General features: G+C 41.0%; 2 protein-coding genes across 2 annotated transcripts in view; both read left to right on the top strand.

Moving 5' to 3' along the window:
• Positions 1-11,213, top strand: part of PTPN5 (protein tyrosine phosphatase, non-receptor type 5) — a 67,569-nt gene extending 56,356 nt beyond the window's left edge. The window contains exons 11-13 of the mRNA XM_026078915.1: positions 566-726; positions 6,403-6,516; positions 10,315-11,213. Of these exons, the coding sequence (XP_025934700.1) occupies positions 566-726; positions 6,403-6,516; positions 10,315-10,408 (369 nt within the window). The 3' untranslated portion in view covers positions 10,409-11,213. The remainder of the gene's footprint in view (positions 1-565; positions 727-6,402; positions 6,517-10,314) is intronic.
• Positions 11,214-17,348: 6,135 nt separating this feature from the next.
• Positions 17,349-21,379, top strand: part of IGSF22 (immunoglobulin superfamily member 22) — a 28,731-nt gene continuing 24,700 nt past the window's right edge. Inside the window, 6 exon segments of the mRNA XM_026078849.1 lie at positions 17,349-17,374; positions 19,331-19,482; positions 20,058-20,099; positions 20,102-20,185; positions 20,879-20,951; positions 20,953-20,995. Coding sequence (XP_025934634.1) covers positions 17,349-17,374; positions 19,331-19,482; positions 20,058-20,099; positions 20,102-20,185; positions 20,879-20,951; positions 20,953-20,995 — 420 coding nt within the window.

Below are 21,379 nucleotides of genomic sequence, written 5' to 3'. Positions count from 1 at the left end.
CCACAGTGTTTCTGAATTTCTCACCATGTCTAAGAGAAGCATAGAAGTGACAAGAAACTGATATGAGTCTATGTGTCAGAGGAGATAGAAAAATAAGCTTTCTTCTCTCTCCATCATCTATCTATCTATCTAGCTGGCTAGCTATCAAAGACTGAGATAGGGCTCCTGGCTCTCTGTCTGTCAAATACATTATGAAAGCAATTATGTCACAAGCAGAGCTCTAGCTTCGCTGAACGAATCTGTCAGGAAGAGAACAGGCTGACTAGAGTTGTTTTGCACACAGCTTTTGGCACTAAAAATGAGAAGAGTTTTTGTGAGGGTTTTTTTTTTTTATTTATTTATTTATTTATTTATTTTTTTTTTTAAGGCAGTTCACTGAGGTGCAGTGCTGATGTCCAGATTTCTGTGTTGTGTGGCTTGCTGTTTGGATCTCCTGTTCACTTTAGCATTAGTTTACTCATCTCATTCTCAAATAAAAGCCCAGGTTTCATTATCCCTTTATAACCAGAAGTCTTTTTAAAACTTTGTGATGTTTGTCTAAACTGTCTGTCTAATTGGATTGCAGAAAGGTGAAGAAGTCAGAAACCTGAAACATTACTGGTACACATCTTGGCCAGACCAGAAAACACCAGATCAGGCTCCCCCTCTGTTGCAGTTAGTACTGGAAGTGGAAGAGGCCATGCAGAATGCGGAAGAGAAGAATGCGCCAGTGATTGTTCACTGCAGGTAAATAAATGTATCCGACTTCCAAGGACTTCTTTGCATACAGTCGCATACTGCAAATACTGTCATAATCAATGACAGTATCAATAAGCAGTTAGTAAGAGGCATGCTGGAGATCTTGTCCAACTGCTTGTGAAATATTCTTGGATTTTCTAAAATTTAGAGATGGTAATATTCTATTACCAAGAAGTGTTGCAGTCATCATACAGATACAAACTTAACACAGAAGTTGATGGGGGCTTAGTTGCAGGTCATAACAGTCTCATTTCATTTGCCTAACCAGTAATATATGTATTGAAGGCTCTTAAGAGAGCCAGGTCACCAAAGATGAACACGTTTGCGTGAAATTGAGTAAGAAGATACTTGCAAGCAGAAAAATTAGAATATTTAACTTGAAGCCTCAAAACCCCCAGCTTTGTAGATCACTTCTTTGATTTTATAAAGCCTTTGTTAGGCCAAAGACAATAATTAACTGCAATACATAAAACAAATGAAGCGGTGTCAAAGTTGATTTCAGTGAGTAGTAATCAACATAGTGGAAAATGTGATAAATGATGCAGTCGTACTGCTAGGATAACTTCCATATTTTTAAGGAAAATAACTTACCTAGGCCAAACTTATAAAAGTAATTGTTTTGCTGGAGTGGACATCTGTAAGGAATTTGACCGAGGTCTGTATAACACTTCCGGGAAAAGTCAGGTGGTAGCTATCCAAATGCCAAAATAAATGGTGTAGTGTCATACGATGGGAATGTTTTTAGAGGGACTCTGTTGTGACCTGTTGGTAGCCCAGTGTTCTCAAACATCCTTATTAACTATCTGTAAGCAAACATGGAATGATTGGTAGTAAAATGTTCATATGATGCCATGATAACTAAATAGTACAGGCATACCTCATTTTATTGCGCTTCACACATACTGCGTTTTTACAAATTGAAGGTTTGTGGCAACCCTGCATCGAGCAAGTCTATCGGCACCATTTTTCCAACAGCATGTGCTCACTTTGTGTCTCTGTGTCACATTTTGGTAATTCTTGCAATATTTCAAACTTTTTCATTATTATTACATCTGTTATGGTGATCTGTGATCAGTGATCTTTGATGTTACTATTGTAATTGTTCTGGGGCACCACAAACCGCCCCCATATAAGATGGCGAACTTAATTGGTAAATGTTGCGTGTGTTCAGACTGCCCCACCAATCGGCTGTTCCCGTCTCTCCCCCTCTCCTTGGGCCTCCCTATTCCTTGAGACGCAACAGTATTGAAATTAGGGCAATTAATAACCCTACAATGGCCTCGAAGTGTTCAAGTGAAAGGAAGAGTTGCACATCTCTCACTTGAAATCAGAAGCTAGAAATGAAACTTGGTGAGGAAGGCATGTCGAAAGCAGAGACAGACCAAAAGCTCGGCCTCTTGCACCAAACAGTTAGCCAAGTTGTGAGTGCAAAGGAAAAGTTCTTGAAGGAAATTCAAAGTGCTACTCCAGTGAACACATGAATGATAAGAAAGCAAAACAGCCTTATTGCTGCTGATATGGAGAAAGTTTTAGTGGTCTGGATAGAAGATCAAACCAGCCACAACAGTCCCTTAAGCCAAAGCCTAACCCAGAGCAAGGCCTGAACTCTCCTCAATTCTATGAAGGCTGAGAGAGGTGAGGAGGCTGCAGAAGAAAAGTTTAAAGCTGGCAGAGGTTAGTTCATAAGGTTTAAGGAAAGAAGCTGTCTCCATAACATCAAAGTGCGAGGTGAAGCAGCAAGTGCTGATGTAGAAGCTGCAGCAAGTTATCCAGAAGAGCTAGCTAAGCTAGTTGATGAAGGTGGCTACACTAAGCAACAGATTTTCAGTGGAGACTGAGCAGCCTTCTATTGGAAGAAGATGCCATCTAGGACTTTCATAGCTAGAGAGGAGAAGTCAATGCCTGGCTTCAAAGCACAGGCTGACTCTCTTGTTAGGGGCTAATGCAGCCGGTGACTTTAAGTGGAAGCCAACACTCATTTACCATTCTGAAAATCCTAGGGCCCTTAAGAATTATGCTAAATCTACTCTGCCTGTGCTCTATAAAGGGAACAACAAAGCCCAGATGACAGCACGTCTGTTTAGAACATGGTTTACTGAATATTTTAAGCCCACTGTTGAGACCTACTGCTCAGAAAAAAAGATTCCTTTCAAAATATTACTGCTCATTGACAATGCACCTGGTCACCCAAGAGCTCTGATGGAGATGTACAATGAGATTCATGTTGTTTTCATGCCTGCTAACACAATGTCCATTCTGCAGCCCACGGATGAAGGAGTAATTTCAACTTTCAAGTCTTATTATTTAAGAAATACATTTTGTAAGGCTAGAGCTGCCATAGATAGTGATTCCTCTGAAGGATCTGGGCAAAGCAAATTGAAAACCTTCTGGAAAGGATTCACCATTCTGGATGCCATTAAGAACATTTGTGATTCACAGGAGGAGGTAAAAATATCAACATCCACAGGAGTTTGGAAGAGGTTGATTCCAGCCCTCATGGATGATTTTGAGGGGTTCAGCACTTCAGTGGAGGAAGTAACTGCAGATGTGGTGGAAATAACAAGAGAACTAGAATTAGAAGTGGAGCCTGAAGATGTGACTGAATTGCTGCAACCTCACGATAAAACTTTCACGGCTGAGGAGTTGTTTCTTATGGATGAGCAAAGAAAGTGGTTTCTTGAGATGGAATCTACTCCTGGTGAGGATGCTGTGAACATTGTTGAAATGACAGCAAAGGATTTAGAATATTACCTAAACTTAGTTGATAAAGCAGCGGCAGGGTTTGAGAGAATTGACTCCAATTTTGAAAGAAGTTCTATTGTGGGTAAAATGCTATCAAACAGCATTGCATGCTACAGAGAAATCCTTTGTGAAAGGAAGAGCCAGTCGATGCAGCAAACTTCATTGCTGTCTTATTTTAAGAAACTGCCACAGCCACCCCAACCTTCAGCAACCACCACCCTAATCAGTCAGCAGCCATCAACATGGAGGCAAGACCCTCCATCAGCAAAAAGATTATGACTCACTGAAGGCTCAGATGATGGTTAGCATTTTTTAGCAATAAAGTATTTTTTAATTAAGGTATGTACATTTGTTTTTTTAGACATAATGCTATTGCACACTTGATAGACTACAGTATAGTGTAAACATAACTTTTATATGCCTTGGAAAACCAAAAAATTCACGTGAGTCGCTTTATTGCAATATTCACTTTATTGCGGTGGTCTGGAACTGAACCCGCAATATCTCTGAGGTATGCCTGTATTGGAATCATACAGTTTTCTGGTTGATCTGGATTGTTTGATGAAATGAATTACTTAAAAGATGCATTCTAGTACAGCTAATGAAAAGGTCATATGTTTAGGAATAATAAATGATGTTATGCTTAGGGTTGCCATCTCCTGGAAAGCAGATGTCTCGCAGAAGAACTTAGAGGTCGTATTAGATATCTGGTTGAATGTGGGCTCCTTGTATGATGATGTAGCAGAGAGGTCAAATATACTGCTTCAATCCAGAAGAGGATAGTCAAGAAGAAATATAAAGTTGCTATTACGTCTACGTGCAGCATTGGTGAACCTTTACTGAAGTTTCATATCCAGTTCTTCTGCCAGTGCTTTAAAACAGATTTTAACAAGTTGGGAAGAGTTCAGAGAAGAATAACTGAAATGGTTTGTAACAGTCATAGTGGGTCCCCTTTGTCCTTAGAAATCTGTGGTTCTCTAAGAGCTCATTGTAGACTCATGGTATTTGCTGCAGGTAAAGATTCTGGTCACTGTGTCACTCTTGCTTTGCATGTTTGTTTTGTTCTCTTGTATAGTGTCATTCCCATGACACAGTAATAATTTTGGGTGCAGTGGGGCATTTTTATTTAAAATTACTAAGAGACATGGTGATAGGATTCTGAAGTATTTTATGTGACAGCTGGGGATCAGAGCCATTTCAGATTAGTTTCAGTTATAGTCATTTTATCCAAAGAAGTTTGACACACTGCCTCTACTTGAGAGTGGTATGTGCAGTGAACCATTAGCAAGGCTTGTGTTATGCTGAGTACTGTAGCTCCTTTCACTTCCATGGGAGATGCGTCACCCTCAGAAGAATGTAATCACTGTGTTTTTGGCCTTCAGTGATAATACATCTTTAAGAAAAAATAAATACAAATCTAATCATGAAGTTATGCTTAACAGCAGCTTCATGTTAAAGATAGGCTAACAGTTGTGTCATGGTCCTGTGAATAAGGCGCCACTCATGTGCAGTCTTGGGAGGACTATGGTTTTATGTCTCGGCCACTGAGAGACCTGCAGCTTGGTCTGGGACAAGGTGCTGTTTGCTTTCTGTGAAAATGGGGGTCGTTCCCTCCATTTGTAAAATACTCCAAGATCTGTGGATGGGAAGCACTCTACAATAGCTTTGTACTGTGGTCGATTCCATTATGGTATCACGTGAAAGATGAAGGGCTTTTTTGTAACTGTTGATTTGCTTTTGCATGCAGCAGAGAATACTCTGAAGTGTCTGAAATCTTGATAAACCTGCTAGTTATAGTCAGGAAAAGAGAAGAGTCAGCAAAGTAGGCAAAGACAGTTTCAGGGACAAGAATTTTAAGTTAGTTATGTACCTCCATCACAATTGATTGAAGACTGAGATCAGTGCTTAGGGAGTAAGACCGCTTCCCCAATTTCCATTGAATTGCCTTGATTTGGACATTCTGTACTACAGGTTAAAACAATTCCGCTGTAGCTGTTGCTTATGTAGTTTCCCTAAACAGCACAAACAAGGAGTCAAAAACCTGTCTGTGCAGTCAAAGAAACCCTACCAGAACTTTGCTAGCAGCTATCTGCAAAGTCCGTTGTTGCTTGTACTTTTGTTGCCGGTGTTTTTGTGTTATGACTTCAGTGCAATTTAAATGGAAGCAGGATTTCTTGCAGTTGTGTCAGGTAATTATTCCTGAGGATGCTCACTTAATTATTTAACACATGAGAAGGGCTGTCAGCTTTTGCTGCTAGTTCTTTATTAGGTGGTAAGAAGAATTCACAGCTTTGATAGCACTGTGCTTTTGAGAGTAAAATCAATTCTGGTCATTAAACAAGGAATGCATTAGATGAAAGGTGTTCAAGAAAGCAGAAGAAAAATTTTTAATAGTGAGTTTGTGTCCTACACTAGATCAGGGAATTATGAGGTTGCAGATCTGATCAGCAAATGGCATTACACTTACCAAACTGCTGTTAGCCCTAATTATTTAAGCAAAATTTCTTTTACAGTATCTATGAATAAAATAGCTTCCAAAGAAGCTGTTAGGATTAAGAATCTTAAAGCAAGGGTTGCCCTCAAACGGAGTCCAACCAAGAAACACTGCTTAATTACTTATGTTAAAAGAGTCAGTTACATAAGAGGGCAGACAGAAGCTAGGTGGTCCATTTCTAGCACTACACGTGCAGTGTTCACCCTTCTGGTGTGAGTGGCTCACACTTAATTGTGTTGTCCCAGTGAAATTAATATCTTGTTCTAGTTACAGCTTTATATTCACAGGCATCCATCTGACACCTGACGGAGGTTGGAGGGAGGAAAGGGATGATGGGGTTTTGATTGTTGTTTTAATGGCGCTCATTTAATAAGAATGTTCCAAAGCAATTCTAACATGTTCACTGCCTCTTCTTTTCCCTTCCGTAGTGCAGGCATCGGAAGGACTGGCTGCTTTATTGCCACTAGTGTTTGTTGTAAACAGCTGAAGAGTGAGGGCATAGTTGACATATTGCGAACAGCCTGCCAGTTACGGTTAGACAGGTAAGACAGCCTGTTTCCTTTCCAGAAAAATAAAAAGAAAAACATTAATCTTTCTCTTCACTTAAAGAGAAGCAGGAAGAGGGAGGAAAACAAAGGCATATGGAGGCCAAGAGAAAATGTTCCTGGAGGGAAGTTGTCCCATTCTGAGCAGTTCTGACCTGTAATCTTTGCCTATTTTATGAAAGCAACAAATCATAAAGAGCAACCCTAGCAACTGAACTAGGTCTGCAGCTGACATGAAAATCTGCACAGCTGTAGAGACTTCAGTGCAGCAAGGGATAGCCTTTCACCCCTGTAGTTGTCCCCTTGTTTATCCAGAAGCAAAGGCTCAAAGGGTGAGCTGCAGTCAGATTCAGAGCCACAGATCAGCACTTTGCTCCCGGGAGGAGTTAAGACACCCGGTCTTGCGTAGCTGGAGCTGTGATCACTGGTGGGAGGGCATGGCTGCCTGCAACCTCGTGGGCGGGGGAGAGCACACATGGGCTGGAGTGTTTGCAGACATATGAAAGGAGATGCAAAGAACTCCAGAAACCACAGTGGTTTCCAGTTAAGCATTTCTTAACACACCACCTTGAGTTTGATTATGAAGTAAACAGACTTGAATTTTGCACCAGAGATGTTGTTTTTCCGCTCCCACTGGTTTCAAGTGCCATCAAAACATGTCTCAGTGCTCTCTGTAATGATAATGATAAATGTAGTCGGGGGAAGAGATGTCACAAAAAACATACCAAAGATTTTTCTGAAAAAGAAAAAAAAGAGAGAACCTCAACCCCACGCTGAACTTTATTTCAGAGGAGCAATTATGCTCAGTGGGAGGCAGAAAATGAAATGCTTGCTGCCCTGCTGAGGCTCTGATAGACAGGGACCTGCAGGGGCCTGGAGGTTTGGCTATTTCAGTGGATTTCAAGCCAGACCAGGAAAGGCTTCTTGAGAAATAAGAAAACCAGAATATGAATAGGGAGTGCTGCTTTTTCATGGCCCAGTGAAGTAGGCTAGATCTGAAATATCTTGTGTCTGTGAGTAATGTTACACAGGCGAATAGCCATACAAATGAAGGTTGAAGACACCCGCTCACAAATGTGCTGGGTACAGAAGGCCGATTAAAAATACTAGCCTTGCAGGGAGAGAAGAACTGGCAGTCATTTGCAGAGGGAGGAGAAAGGAGATCACATTAAAGGATGCCACAGAGGGGAAGGAAGTCTGCAGGGGCTCCTTTTGCTGCCAGGTGCCTCTCAGGATTGGGATGGGATAGGAAAAAGCCATTTAAATCTCACGGGAGAGAGCAGTCACAGGAGGGAAAGCAGTCATATCACCATCCTTGCTACGGGAGAGCATATTTTCTTCAAGGAATGGGGAAAAAAAACAGGACTTAGAAGTCGTGTTGCCATCCCCTGTCATTCTCCCTAAACTCCCACAAAATCTCTGGGTGACTCCAGGAGCAGCATGTGGAGATAAGACTAAGCAGCTACAAGAAGGAAGATCATCTCTGCCTCCTTCCCTCTCCTGGCTGGTGGGCGCTGGCTAAACAAAATAGGATGTGTGAGGAAGACTAGTGACCAGGGACTTGGGGAAAGAGGTTTGGGTATAGACCAGAGCAGGTACTTAAATGAATGCACCTTGCTGCATGCCCAGCAGTAGAGGGGTTGGCACTAGCCCTAAGCACCCCTTCGGGTTGCTGAGGGGGCGAAGGGACAAATGTTTCTTTCCCTTCATTCCCTCACAAATCACTTGCAAAAAGCCTGTGCATTGGACTATGCAACTAGTGGCCCACACTTGGTCCTAAAATAACCTTGTATGACTAAGGAGAGGAACTGATCATTCCTGCATCCTTCCCATGCTGCTGAGAGACATTTGCTGTCCTTTGCCACAATGCAACTCTCATTTGAAAGGTTTCTGTGGCAAACAAGGGAAAAAATGTAATTTCTCTATTCTGTGCCACAGTCTGGAGAGCAAGCACGTATCATGGTGCTCATATGTGCATGCATGTGTGCAGGAAGGGGAGGAAGCCACCACATAGCAGGGAACCGGATAAAAAGGGAAATCATTTCCTGCGGTCTGAAACTTGATGGCCACCCTTAGCGCTTCTGTTGCTACAACTTCAGAGTAAAAGGTCGCTGTTAGTGGCATTGCATGGGGAGTAAGTGCCAGATATGACTAATGTTTCTTGTGTGTCATGGACTGACAGAAGTGTGTTTCAATACAGTGTGTAGCACAGAAGGACTCAGATTAACTGTGAGCCTGTTATGTACAGCAGATGAAGTTAAGCATTTGCTCAGCTAGCAAATAGTTTCTTTAAAAATGCAGTGCGTTTGTCACCTTTGCCTATTGACTAGAGCTTGGATCGTGGGTCCCTGCCCTTTCCCTGCTCTTTCTTAAGAGAGTATTTCAAGGAACCCCGTAACAGAATAACTGCAAGAGGCTGAAGAAGGAGGTTGTCCAGCTCTTCACCTACCCCTACTGGTGTGGTAACTGTGTGACCCACATTTGCAAAGCTGGACCACATAGAAGAGGACAGTCCCTTAGGAGGGTGCTGCCAGTCTGCCTTCCATTTGGCTCAGAGGAAGCAACTTTTCATTAATTTCCTCTGGTGGGGGTTTCGGAGGAAAAGAGCCACGTATGCTCTTCCTCAAACTGACACAGTCTTTTTAGTGCTAGCCACCCATGGGTTCCCATGTTCCTGAGCACCACGTGTGCTCTCAGCCTCCTTTTGGCACTGCATTCCCTGGATCTCTGCAGCAGCACTACTGCTGGCACAATTCTGCATAAGCCTTCTGTGAATTTGAGCAATGGGTTTTAATTATTTTTGTAATGGGTTATCAAGAGATCATATCACTGTTGCTGAGGTACTCTTAGCAGAATTTAAAACGCTAATAAAATCTGCTTAAAACGGACAAGTTTATCCTTGTTCTTTTTGTTAATTCCCGTCTCCCACTGTAGTACTATGTGTTTGTTAACAAGCTGCTTGCAGAAATATGTAGGTTAATGACACATGGAAAAGCAAATTATATTTCTGCTCTTGCTTGCATTTACTTTCAGGTTTGCAATTTTAAAGAGAACAGCAAAAGCTGAAAGGAAAGCTGAACCATAGCACAAATTTCTGTGCTGGGAGTCTTGACTGCTATCCACTCTTTGATTCACTTAGTGAATTTAGTTACCAGTTTGATTTGTCCTTTGTTAAAATTCCTTTGTCTGTTACAAAATCTTGCTGGCTGTTCCTGGTTCCCTGGTGGTCTTGCCAAAAGCACAGCCTGGGATGGCACAGAGGAGAGACCCCTCCTTCCAGAATGGGGAAGCTGTGTGCTGCACTGGTTCACTGGGCTGGCCTAGCCCTTCGTAGTCCTGAATTTGGTCCCTACTGCATCTGTACAGCCTTGGAGAAGCTACTTCACCTGTTTAGTCCCCCGGCCCCATCGGTCCATTCAGAGTTTTGTGGTGGGGGCTGTTTTTCACTGTGCTTAGAATGGTGCTTAGAGTATAGACACTCCAGTAATGTGAATGCAAATAATGATGGTGTTGTCCTTAGTGATTTAAGGCCTCTGCTTAGCAAAGTGAAGGTAAAACCCTTTGCTGTTCTGAATACCTTGTGTTCCTTGGTTAGCAGAGACTTTCAGAGTGGAGCTCGAGGTCAAGCTGTGAGCTGATTGCAGTCAGTGGGCACTTGTTCATTCAGTACACGGGGCTTTGGAATAGACCTTTTCTGTGTAACACCAGTTTCATGTTAGCTCTGCCATTTGCTAGTACGTTACTTGCATGTAATAAGGCTGCTGTTTCCCTCCCCTTTTTTTCTTTCCTTTTCAGGGGAGGAATGATCCAGACTTGTGAACAGTATCAATTTGTCCATCATGTCATGAGCTTGTATGGAAAACAGCTTTCTAGAGCAGCAGAAGAATAAGTGTTCATGATATTCCTAAAGGCTAAAACCAAGAGAACTTTTGACTGCATTCATATATATTTCAGATCTGATAAGAGACACATGGTAACCTGGCTGTCTTAGCTGGAGAGAGAGAGATATATTATTTTACTTTGATATTGCTTTTATGCTCTTGTTTGCATTGACATTTAAGAGCTGAGGTATGCCTTGTCTTAAACATATGTGACAGGACATAATCTTCACCAAAAAAGGCTTATTTATACTGTAAATAAGAATAGTAGCTTCATTTGTTACAAAATCCAAAAAAAAACCCCACTGTCTTCAGTTTGCTATTTTTAAAAGATAATTGCTAATATATCCAAATACAGTGTGGAACTTTTTGAATTGTCATGCTGAAATATGTACCGTATGTTGACTAAGCTTGAAAGTAACTTTTTGCCTCTCTCTGATTGTTTTTACATATAAAATTACCGAATACTGTGTATATCGTAAACCTTCTGAGCCTCTGCATTGAAAGATTCAAGTAGATACACATTGAAGTGATATTTCACACCATGTTTGCTTGTTTGGGATTTTTTTTGTTTGTTTGTTTTTAAAAAAAGTCACCACCAGGGTTGCCAGAACTAAGGGGAAAGATTTATTTCATTGACATGAGTCAAATTCTCACCTGCAATTCCTACCAGCAATGTACCCCAGAATCATAAAATCTCAGGTGAATCTGAGGTGAACAGGAGAATTTAATCTGAACATAAACTCTTCACACTTTACCTTTTCTTTGTTGGTATTTTGCAGTTTCAGCCTGCATCCAGTTTCTCTTTTTACATAGAGTCAGACCACAATTCCAATACAATTCCTCCTGAAATTTGAGGTTTGAAATCAGGCAAGGAATTTTGTGACTTGAATTCATCTTTATTGAAAATGTAGGGATAAGATCATTTGTGTTCTATGAATTTAAACTTGTTTCAAAGCTTTGAGGATGACTGCATGCCCTGTGCACATTAAAATTAATGAGACTAGAAATGTAAATCCTGTAGGCAGCTTTAAAAAGATCTCAGCCTGAGTGTGTTGACCGCTTTTTAATAAATTCGCCCTCAAACCAAATTTAGACAATCATTAGCCCCTTCTAATCACTTGTCTGGGCAGCAGTATTTCCTTTTAGATAAGACAGACTGCTGCTCCTGTTTTTCTTTTTAGACGTCAGTCTGGTTGAAGACTGGAATTTGTATTTAATGCTTAGAGGTAAGCACATGTTTTAATTCTTTATTGAGCAAAGAAAGAAACAGAGATATACAGGACCCTTAACAAGAAAAGATGAGTGTTCCATGAATAGAAGCTGTAATGATCTACTAAAAATATTTTTGCTTCTCTTTTTTTGTAATAATAACCCAAACCCACCACTTTTATTAGTGCAGGAGATTGAGAATATATTGCACTTGCTAATCAGTAGAGGGTAAAACAGCACTCAGAACAATAAGGGCTGATCCTGCCTCCACTGAGGTTTTGCCATTGACGTCAGCAGGTGCAGGGTAGGGCCTGAAATGTTATGCCTGCAACTTACTTCGTCACTGTGGGGAAAGTTTCCCAACATTTCAGTACATATCTTTTGTGTTTATTCTGTATCCATGAACCTGTAAAAATCCTGTCGGCAGGATTTGCATGAATGTGTGGCAAAATGTGTTATCTTTAAACCACTTGATTTTATTGCTGTATTTAAAATATTTCCTTCAGTGAGAAGCTAGCAGGAAGAACTGGCATTCTTTTTAAAAATACTGGTGGTAGTCATTAAATAGAGCAATAAACTTAAGCTTTTGAGCATAACATGACTGTTAGTTTTATGTAAACCTTGCTAGCTGTCTTGTCCCATTGCTACAGATTCTTTCAAAGAGGTAATGCTATTGTAAGCACTCTTTAGAAATAGCAAAAACACCACCGATGTTCTGAATAACACTGTAAGTGGAACTCCCTATAAATAATATTTTCAGCTGTTCAGTGCCCTTCAGTGTCAAACCTGAGTCAGTGAATAAAATGACTTGTTCTGTCTGATGAGTTTGCTGTGTATCTAATAAAGAATATTTGTTGATGATGGATAGGCCGGTGCATGCAGGAGAGAAGGTGAATGTTTAAGTTGCCTCCTGTACAAGGAGACTTCCTAGAGAAGAATTGCTCTATGGCAAGCAAGATATGAATGTATCTGAAATACTGATTTTGAAGTCCCTGTGCAGATCCTTAGCAGATATTAACCAGCATTCCTTCTTTGACTTGAGGAGAAGTAAATGATTTATACTGATGAAGGAAATCTAGCTTGTTGCCCACTCACACCAGGCAGGTTGTCTCACACCAGGCAAGAACATACCACTTAGTCTGGACAAAAATATTCAAATGCTTCTTGAAATGTTATTTTGTCTAACAGAGTTAGAGATAATCCTCCTATTTGCTCGTTGGCCTTACTGTTATTAATATAATTAACATATTTCTCTCTCTCTCTTTTTTTTTTTTTCCCCCCAGAGTTTAAGGTCTGAAGGACATTAGATCGGCTGTTCTGACCTCTTCTGACTGCAGAGGTAGTCTTAAGAAGTGCTTTAGGATTAGCAGAAAGGAGCCCTGCCTGTGCAGAAGCACTTGAGATGAGTGGGGCTGCTGCTTCTGTTATTCAGTAGGTTTGAAGCTGAGCTGACAATAGGAAAAAAACTATGCTGTGCATCTCCCCAGACACCTCTCTTTACTAGGGACTCTTTTTTTAAGAAAAGAAAAAATTCCTAGCATGTTTTACCTACCCTTTCCACATCACCGATCAGGCCTCTTTGTACCAGAGACTACAGCATTAATATCTACAACCCAGTTGTTGCCCAGATTACTAAATTCCTCTCTCCAGGTAGATTAGCGTATAACAAAACTGAGATAATTTTTTTTAGAATCAGCTGTAATGTCTTCTCTACCTGTTTCATAAGGGGGTTTTTTTGTATTTAGTGAACACGGCAGTACCTAGCTGGATTCCTGGTTTGGTCATTGTCCATCACACTTAAGCAGTGTGATGCTGTTTCTGTTTCTCTCGTGGTAACATGAGAGTAATGACACTTTCTGTCCCTTTGTAGGTACTCTGAGATCAGATGTACAAGGTTATGTAAAAGCAAAGACCAAGCTAATGCTTAAGAGCCTGAGCTGTCCCCAGGCAAAGCACATCTCTAACTATTTGAAAGATCAAGATAAGATTTGGTCAAACTATTCTCAAAAGGTCAGCTACCTAGCAGTCATATATAGCAGAATGTCACGCTTAGTTGCAGGACTTTCAAAAGTAACTAATAATTCTGGGCATTTCCTCTGAAAATAGTTTTTTGGGAAAATCTTGGCCTTAACCTGTGAATTTGCAGTATGGAAAGGCTCAAGACCAAAGAGAGAACTAAACAGGATCTTGGTTCCCATCATTTACCTGCTGTCTGTGCAGTGGAGGGACCATGCAACTTGCACACAAGCAGTCTTAGAAATGTGTGTGTTTTGCTTGGTGAGCTGGCAGGTTTTAGGAGTGCCTCTGCACTGTGTGGCTTTTGACATGTTTGTTTTTTCCCTGGAAATCATTTTAAACACAGGAAAATGGTAAGTTTAAAAACTGTTAATCATAACTGTGTCTCTCTTTCCATTTTTAAAGTGAAATGAAAGCTCTATACATTTGCTAGGGAGAGAAACAAAAGCACGTTTTCTAAGATTACATTGGGGATAAGTTTGTTTCTTCTGCCAGGTCTATAAATTTTTATTTTCTGGTGTTTGTGAGGGTGACTGTCAGCGTAGGATAAAGTAGGGCAGCTCAGGACTCCTGTAGGAGAAAAATAATTATTCAAAGGCACGGAAGAAACATACATGAATGAAAGCATTTACAGCTTTGTTCGTGAGGGGGACACATTCAAAGCACAAAGCAAGGCCCTTCTTGAGGCCTGTATTAATTGCAGCATGACCAGATTCAATGATACAAACCAAAAGCTCCACTTCTCATTCTTATGCATCCATTTTCCCCCATAGCAGAGTGTGTGCATGTGCGTGCGCCCATTTGAGCCACAGTAGCTGGTGTAAGAACAGAAGTGCGAGGAAGGATTCGCTAGCACTGTGAAATGAGCCTGGAAAGGGACTGTATGGCTTTGTGTCCATTTGAATTGCTGGAAGGGATTGGATTGGGTTGGTAGTGTTTAGTTTTTATTAGGGAAAATGTGACTTAAGCTCAGATACCAAGTCTGTCTCTATGTTGGGTTCTTGCTTCTGAATTAGAATTTTGAAGGGGTAAGTGAAAGTTTGTACCTTGATAGATTTATAGACAAGGAATAAATAATACTGTAGTTATTTCAGACCACGACTAATCCCATCTCTATGCTCTTCTGATTTGATAAATGCATCTGTTCTAGTGAGAACACCAAGTTCTAGAGAAGGGATCACAGAGGCTCTGTAGGGCTGGAATCTCTTTAGCCTACAGACTACTGCATGTGTTAATTTTTGCTGTTCATGGTATTTTTTACTTACTGAAAAAACTGATATTGTTTCAGTCTCAGCACATTTCTTTTTCTATTTCTGTCAGACTTTTTACCTTCCCCTTTTCTTTCCTAGAATAGCAGAAATCATCTAAAATCATCAATAAAGGCTGTGTATTTCCTAGGGATTTTCCTATTGCCTTTCTCTGGAGTTTTCCGCTAGAATTATTTCTGATAACCTCTGGAAGCTGGCAACATCTTCAGGTCCTTTGGTTTTCTAAGTTCCTGTATCTTACAAAGCACAAATGGATTATTACCCAGGTGCCTCCTGTGCTAGATTCCCTTTTTGTTGAATCTTAACATAAGTACAAAGTAACAGCAATCTGTTCTGAACACACATCAAATGCAGTCAGTGAAGAGAAGCAGTTTATCGCTGCTAGTTCAGCATTGGTCACAAGCAAAAGATGTAGTTGGTGTCCTTCAAAATGCGTAGATCGGTATGCATGTAAGATGGCCCCTTGTACTATTTTAGTGCTGCTGCGCTTGCATTAGTGATTTAAGACAGCTAAATACACAGGCTGGGGTCTGTAATCCATTTTTCTCTTGAGAAGTACCTTACTCTGTCAGAAAAAAAAAACCCTCTATATGAAGAAGGGTGACAGACTTACTACAGAATGTAAAAGAACCGATTGAATAATTCCCCCAGTATCTACAATTATGAACTGATTTTCCAAAGAGCCCTGTCCATGTTTGAGTATCTGTGTGACATGGCTAGACTTGGAAACAGTGGAAACTAGTTCCTGTAGAACTTAAAAATAAGCAAATAAAACAAATATACAAATAAATACAAAACAAATAAAATAAACAAAACCAAAGCCTGGCCATTTCATTGAGGTGTGAAATGGGCACTGAGGACTGACTTAAGCACCAAAACAGGATTTGTTGAATGCTCAACTGTTTGAAACCTGACCCCACATGTTTTATTTTTAACGTGAAAAACAAGGCTGGTAGATTGTTTAATAGTCTGTCTTTGATCAGTTTTGAAATAGCATAACGATCTATCATAAGAAAACCTGGAGTTTGGGAGGTTTTGTTTGTTTTTTTAATTAAAGAAGGCATCCCATTTAACCTACCAAAGGTTTGTCCTTTTATCCTTATACTTGAGGTTTTATCATCCTGTTATTCCAAGAAGGAGAAACTGCTGAAGTCATTTTAATGGATGTAACAGCATAGCCCACAAGAGGCCAGTATGTATTTAAAGTTTGTACTACTCAAAGCCATATTTGTCCTGTGTGGCAGGACCTAGACATCTTCCTGAGACTGCAGCAATCTAGAGGACTTCACACCAGCTGAGGGACACAGAAGGGTCAGTAATGGTCTGAAAGCTCTTGTCTCATAGTAGGAATTGACCAGGACCTTAGCATCTGGAAGAAAAGATAAAATATACATAAGCAAATATTGCCTAGAATATTCTAATACTTTGTATTCTGTGGCTGTRATTAGATGGGATGGAAGGTGGCTGTCTGATAATAATAGCTTTTTTCTCATGTCTGCTTTGCTTGCTGTTTTTACTTTTTGGACACTTAGAAAGAAGCATAATGAAATACCACTCCAAAGTATCTTTYCTTGAGACACTTAAAACCAGGAGTAAAAAAGCTGTGAAAAGTGTAGCACGGGGAAGACTGAGCTTCCTACAAATGAATTAGTCAGACCTGTCCAATTCTCTTTTCCGTAACTGACACTAAAATTACCATTTGCTCACACAAAGTCTTTCTTGTGTATACTTCAGTGGTACTGACAAGCCTTATGTCAAGATCTGGTTTTTCTTGTAAATTTAGGCCAATTCTCTCAGTTGTAGCCATAGTAAATACAGTGTGATAGCCACACCGCGTGTAATGAGTGAAGTTAATCTCTCTACAGAGCACTCATAAATTGATTTATGGTGTATCTGTGTTCCTAAGAGCAGAGGGTTGTCTGCATTATAAGTTTGTGTTCTCTCTTGCCCAGGGACAAGGTGTGGGCAAACTGAGTCATGGTCATGGCCAGTAACAGATAATATTACATCCTTAAAGTCCAGCCTCTAGGGCTCCTGAAGTCAGATTACTACGAAGATTCCCTGTTTCTTTATGAGCCAGAACTGACAAGGCTTCCAAAAGCTCAGTGATTATTATTGAGGGCAGTTTTTGCTTGCTGTCCAAAAGGTAACCAGACTGAAGATAACAAAAGGTAATAGCACRACATTTGGAAAAAAAAAAAAAAAAAAAACTCTTTCTTACCAGCCATTTCTAGTCTTTAGGTGGCACAGGCTATTGGACCTGAGTCTGTAACATTTTCACGTTCAGAAAATCTGTGGCCAAGGATTAAAATTTTGATCAAGTAAAGGAAATAGGAGCAAAGGGAATTCCATTTTTAAGGTGAAAGGAGAAACTGTTAGAATGGTGGGTTGGTTTCTAAACCATGTCACTGTGAGCTTCTTAGGATTTGAAAACCTTAGAATTAAGTTCCAAGGCATGCAGAGGATCGGGCAGTGGAGCAGGTGAGTAAAGAAGCATTTTGTATGCCTTCTCACTTTAGTACTTGGTACTACTGGTATGGAGTTGCCGTGTGATGACTGAGGGCAAAATATGCTCCTTCCAGGGCATTTGGGATTATAGAAGAACATCTCTCATCTCTTCCTGACCAGCCCACTCATTGCTGTCACCAATACCAATGATCACTGATATGCAAGATAAGAAAGGGTGAGGGCAGAACAGTGAAAGAGAGGGAGGTAAGGAGAGGGGAAATGAACTTTAGGTAGACCAGACAAAAGCAGGAATGGCCCTCCTGGCTTCTTGTTTTTTAGGAAAGACTTCACAAATTATGCCTCTGGGAGACAATTTCTGAGCAAAAGAGGAAGGATGTAAGGCGGTCCAACAATATATGATATCCTTGTATATTTATAGAGGGTATATGGAGATATATAAGCTTGGACAGTGACTCTTCTATTGTGTTCTGTGCATAAGGAGTCAGAGAACGTTTTTCTCTCATACAGGCAGACTGGAGCCAAAGGCCAGCTCAGTAAGGGGAGCAGGGCATATATATCTTGAGAAGGAAAAGGATTTCTTTGAGAGAGTGCCCAAAACTGAGCACTCCTGGGATAGCTGTAATTTCTGCTGGCAATGAACCAAAGTCTCGAGGTCATGTGATCTTAACCTCTTGGCCGGTGGACTCTTTCCTGTAGGTTGCAGTGCATAATTACAGCCTCTATCAGAATAGGTCTCCATGCTCCCAGATCGTGGAGAGAAAAGGTTGTGTCTTAGGGAGCTGTGTCCCTTCTGCTCCAAGATCTTTCAGCAGCACACAGCTCTGTCAGACTTTCTGGTCTGTCTTCCATTCCTTACTTTATCTCCCTTGGCAAGGAATACTTTTAAAACAAGGGAGTTAAAATTTCTAGATGACACTGGCACTGAGCCCTCAAGGACTAGAGTGAAATAGCCCCATTTCCCCAAACTTCCAACCATACTGGGACCAGTCTTGACAGCTGTAGGCAGCAGAGCGCCTAGTGGAAACAGGCAAGGTATGTGCTGGCAGAAATCTCTCCAGTAGTATGGTCACAGGGCCTCCCCAAATGTTATGCACTAGGCTGACAAAAGGTGAGCTACGTCTATGCTGTGGGCTTTGCCTCCTGCTGAGGAGGAAGTGAGCACTTCTGTTCCTCTCAAAGGCCAGCACGTAGGCAGTTTGGCCTATCCTGTATTGCAAGGCTACAAGTATTGCCCTTGCTGAACCATCAGCCATGGGCTTTGGTTAGAAACACCTTGTCTCTCTTGGATTATCTTGTTTTAAAGCAACCTTATGGGGTCTGTCTCAGCATTGGCAGTGAGGGCAATGGCCCAGCTCCCAGCCACGTCCCCCGAGAGCAGGGAGTGCGCAGGCCTTTGTAGCATTCTCCTAGCCCACTGTGTGTGATGCACCTGCTGGAGCTGGGGAGGCCTTGGTTAAGGAAAAGCACAATGAAATTGAATGAGCAGGAATAATCCAAGATGATACTGCAGTTTTTGTTGACTTTCCTGGGGTGAAATGGTCAGAGTTTGCTGTTAACCACAGAGAAATGTCTCGATTCTAGTGAGATGTTTGCATGGAGCTGTTAGAAGTGAGTGTTCAGGACCAGCTCCTTATTCATCAGTCTGGCTGGAAAAATACACTGTGTGACATGAACCCAGGAGCTAGTTTCCAAGGAGAATTTAAACGTGCTCATTTTGATAGAAGATGCATTGCTGTGGAGCCTCCTGAAATGAACAGTTAAAACATTTTGCTCACTTAGTTATATGGATTCATAAAGTGATAAAAACGGGCTTGTGGGATATTCCACAAGCTTTTTCTCACCTGTGTGATGCATAGTGAATTGCCAGCCCCAAGGGCTAGATGGCAGCTGATCAGAGAGGGGAGCCCAGGAGGCTACACGTAGCCTTACACGCATCAGGCAAGTGTGTCTGTTACTGCTCCATTCCAGAGTTTACAGCACCTGGAGCCCCGCTGGATGCAACGTGGCCACCACAGCAACAGAAGTTGTACACATACAAATCAAGGTTGAGATGCATTGCTCCATTGAAGTCTCCAGCTCCCAAATGCAACATGTCTCTCAATCCACCAAAGTTGTTGAAGGCAAGTAGCATTCCTGTCCTTGGCATCTAACACTGTCTTTTTGGACAACTAGAGCATAAATGGGACCAAAAGAAGGTGTTGCTTTTCTGTGTAAAACTTGTCCTGAATGATATGGGGGTGGAAGGTTTGTCTTAACCCCACAGGGCATAAGCAGGACTCAGCAGCTTAGTACAGAATGGAGTCAATCCTAACAGTACTTTTGATGCACATAGTTTTGAGACCTTTCTTGAATGAACTCCCACATCATAGCATCAAAGCAGCTTGCAGACCTCCATGCAACAAGGCCGCCCAGTTTTCCCATCGTGTAGGTGACAAGACTGAGGCATAGAGAGAGCAAATTACTTGTCCAGAGTCCTGCAGGAAGACTGGAAAGAAGCACGGGATTGATCAGCAGTCTCTCTGGGTAGCTAGCGCTCTACCTGCTGCACAAATCTTGTCCCAAGGGTTTTAACTCATCAGGGCAATTCTCTGTATGACTGGATGTTTCAGGGCTTCTTTTGGTATTCACCCTTTTCCTCTCCCAGTAAAAAAGCACCTCTCTGTGCTGCTAGACTAACCTGTCTTTTTCCCAACAGAAGTTGTTTCTAGGAAATTTTCTGCCATATTGGAGTCCCTTTGCATGTGACACGCTCCTTTGAAATACTTGCTGGAGAAAGCGTCCTTGAATTTGTGGAGAAGCCTCATCCAGCAACAGCACCCAAGGGTGAGAAACAACCATGTCCTGGTGAAAGCCAATAACTGACTGCATCTTCAAATGCGTCTAGGCATATTTACTCATCTCAGGCAAGTAAATGCAGTTTGCCACCTTCTACAAATGCGATAGCGGTAGATGAAAATGGGGGCAAACCCCAGTTACCTGTATCCATCTCCACAGTTTTTAGAGATTTGTCTTGTACCAGTCAAAATCAATAGGAAAGCTGCTGTTCATTTTAGCTGCTGGAGACCAGTACTTGCTGATCCAAATATAGCAGTCCTTGTTTATGCAAAACTCCTGATCGAATGATTTGACTGAAGCCAGAATAATATGACCTTTAATGCATTAGTAAATAAGCTCTCCCATCATGTGTAAGCTCTCCCATATTGAGAGATCTGGGACTGTCTAATGTGACAGAAATATCATATGAGTCTTCATTATATATCATTAAAAATCACAAATCCTTCTTTATGGTGTACAGAGCACTTTTAATGAACAAATTTTATTCCAGAGTGATATCCATAATGGAAGTAAAGTGGCAATAAGTACAGTAAGTAAATAAAGTAAGGTTAATATTTCCTCTGTAAAGCAGACAGGAAAAGAAACTGTGCATTTAAAATAATCCTAAATAGAGAAAGTATGTAACAGCCCCTCGTTCCATTTTATTCATTATTTGTTCCAACATTTCTTCTTGAATTTTAGAAGATAAAGTAATATTGTAAGCTAAAGTGAAAGGTAACCCAAAGCTTAATGTAACATGGAAAAGAGAGAATGGTCCAGATGTTTTTTAACAGTATCAATAAGGAGTACATGCTAAAGGTAACACTCCTTTTTTTTCTTGCCATTAGCTCATAATTTTTTATTCCCACAATAAAAACTGTAAAAAAGAAAAACATAAGCACTATAGTATTCCTCAACAACAAAAATATTCCCATTTATGTGGTACTGCACTTTCAAATACTGTTGTATGTTTGCAGGGTGGCATTTGCATTCAGCTGAAGAGCATAAGGGCAAAGGAGCGTTCTCTGTTACTTGGTTTTACAGCGTTTAGCATAGTGAGCTTGTGTGCCATTCAAATAAAAATAATGCTAAATCTTGATAATTCATACTATTACTCAGGACAAGTGCTAGTTCAGCCCTGTTTAATTTCTGAAGGCCCATGGCTGCAAAAATTCTATCCTTGCCTTCTTTCTTCTGTTCTGT

The sequence above is a fragment of the Apteryx rowi genome, unplaced genomic scaffold (assembly GCF_003343035.1).
Source record: "Apteryx rowi isolate R43461 unplaced genomic scaffold, aptRow1 scaffold_49, whole genome shotgun sequence".
Lineage (NCBI taxonomy): Eukaryota > Metazoa > Chordata > Aves > Apterygiformes > Apterygidae > Apteryx > Apteryx rowi.
The sequence above is the reverse complement of the archived record's forward strand: the minus strand, read 5'-3'. Positions and strand labels throughout refer to the sequence as shown.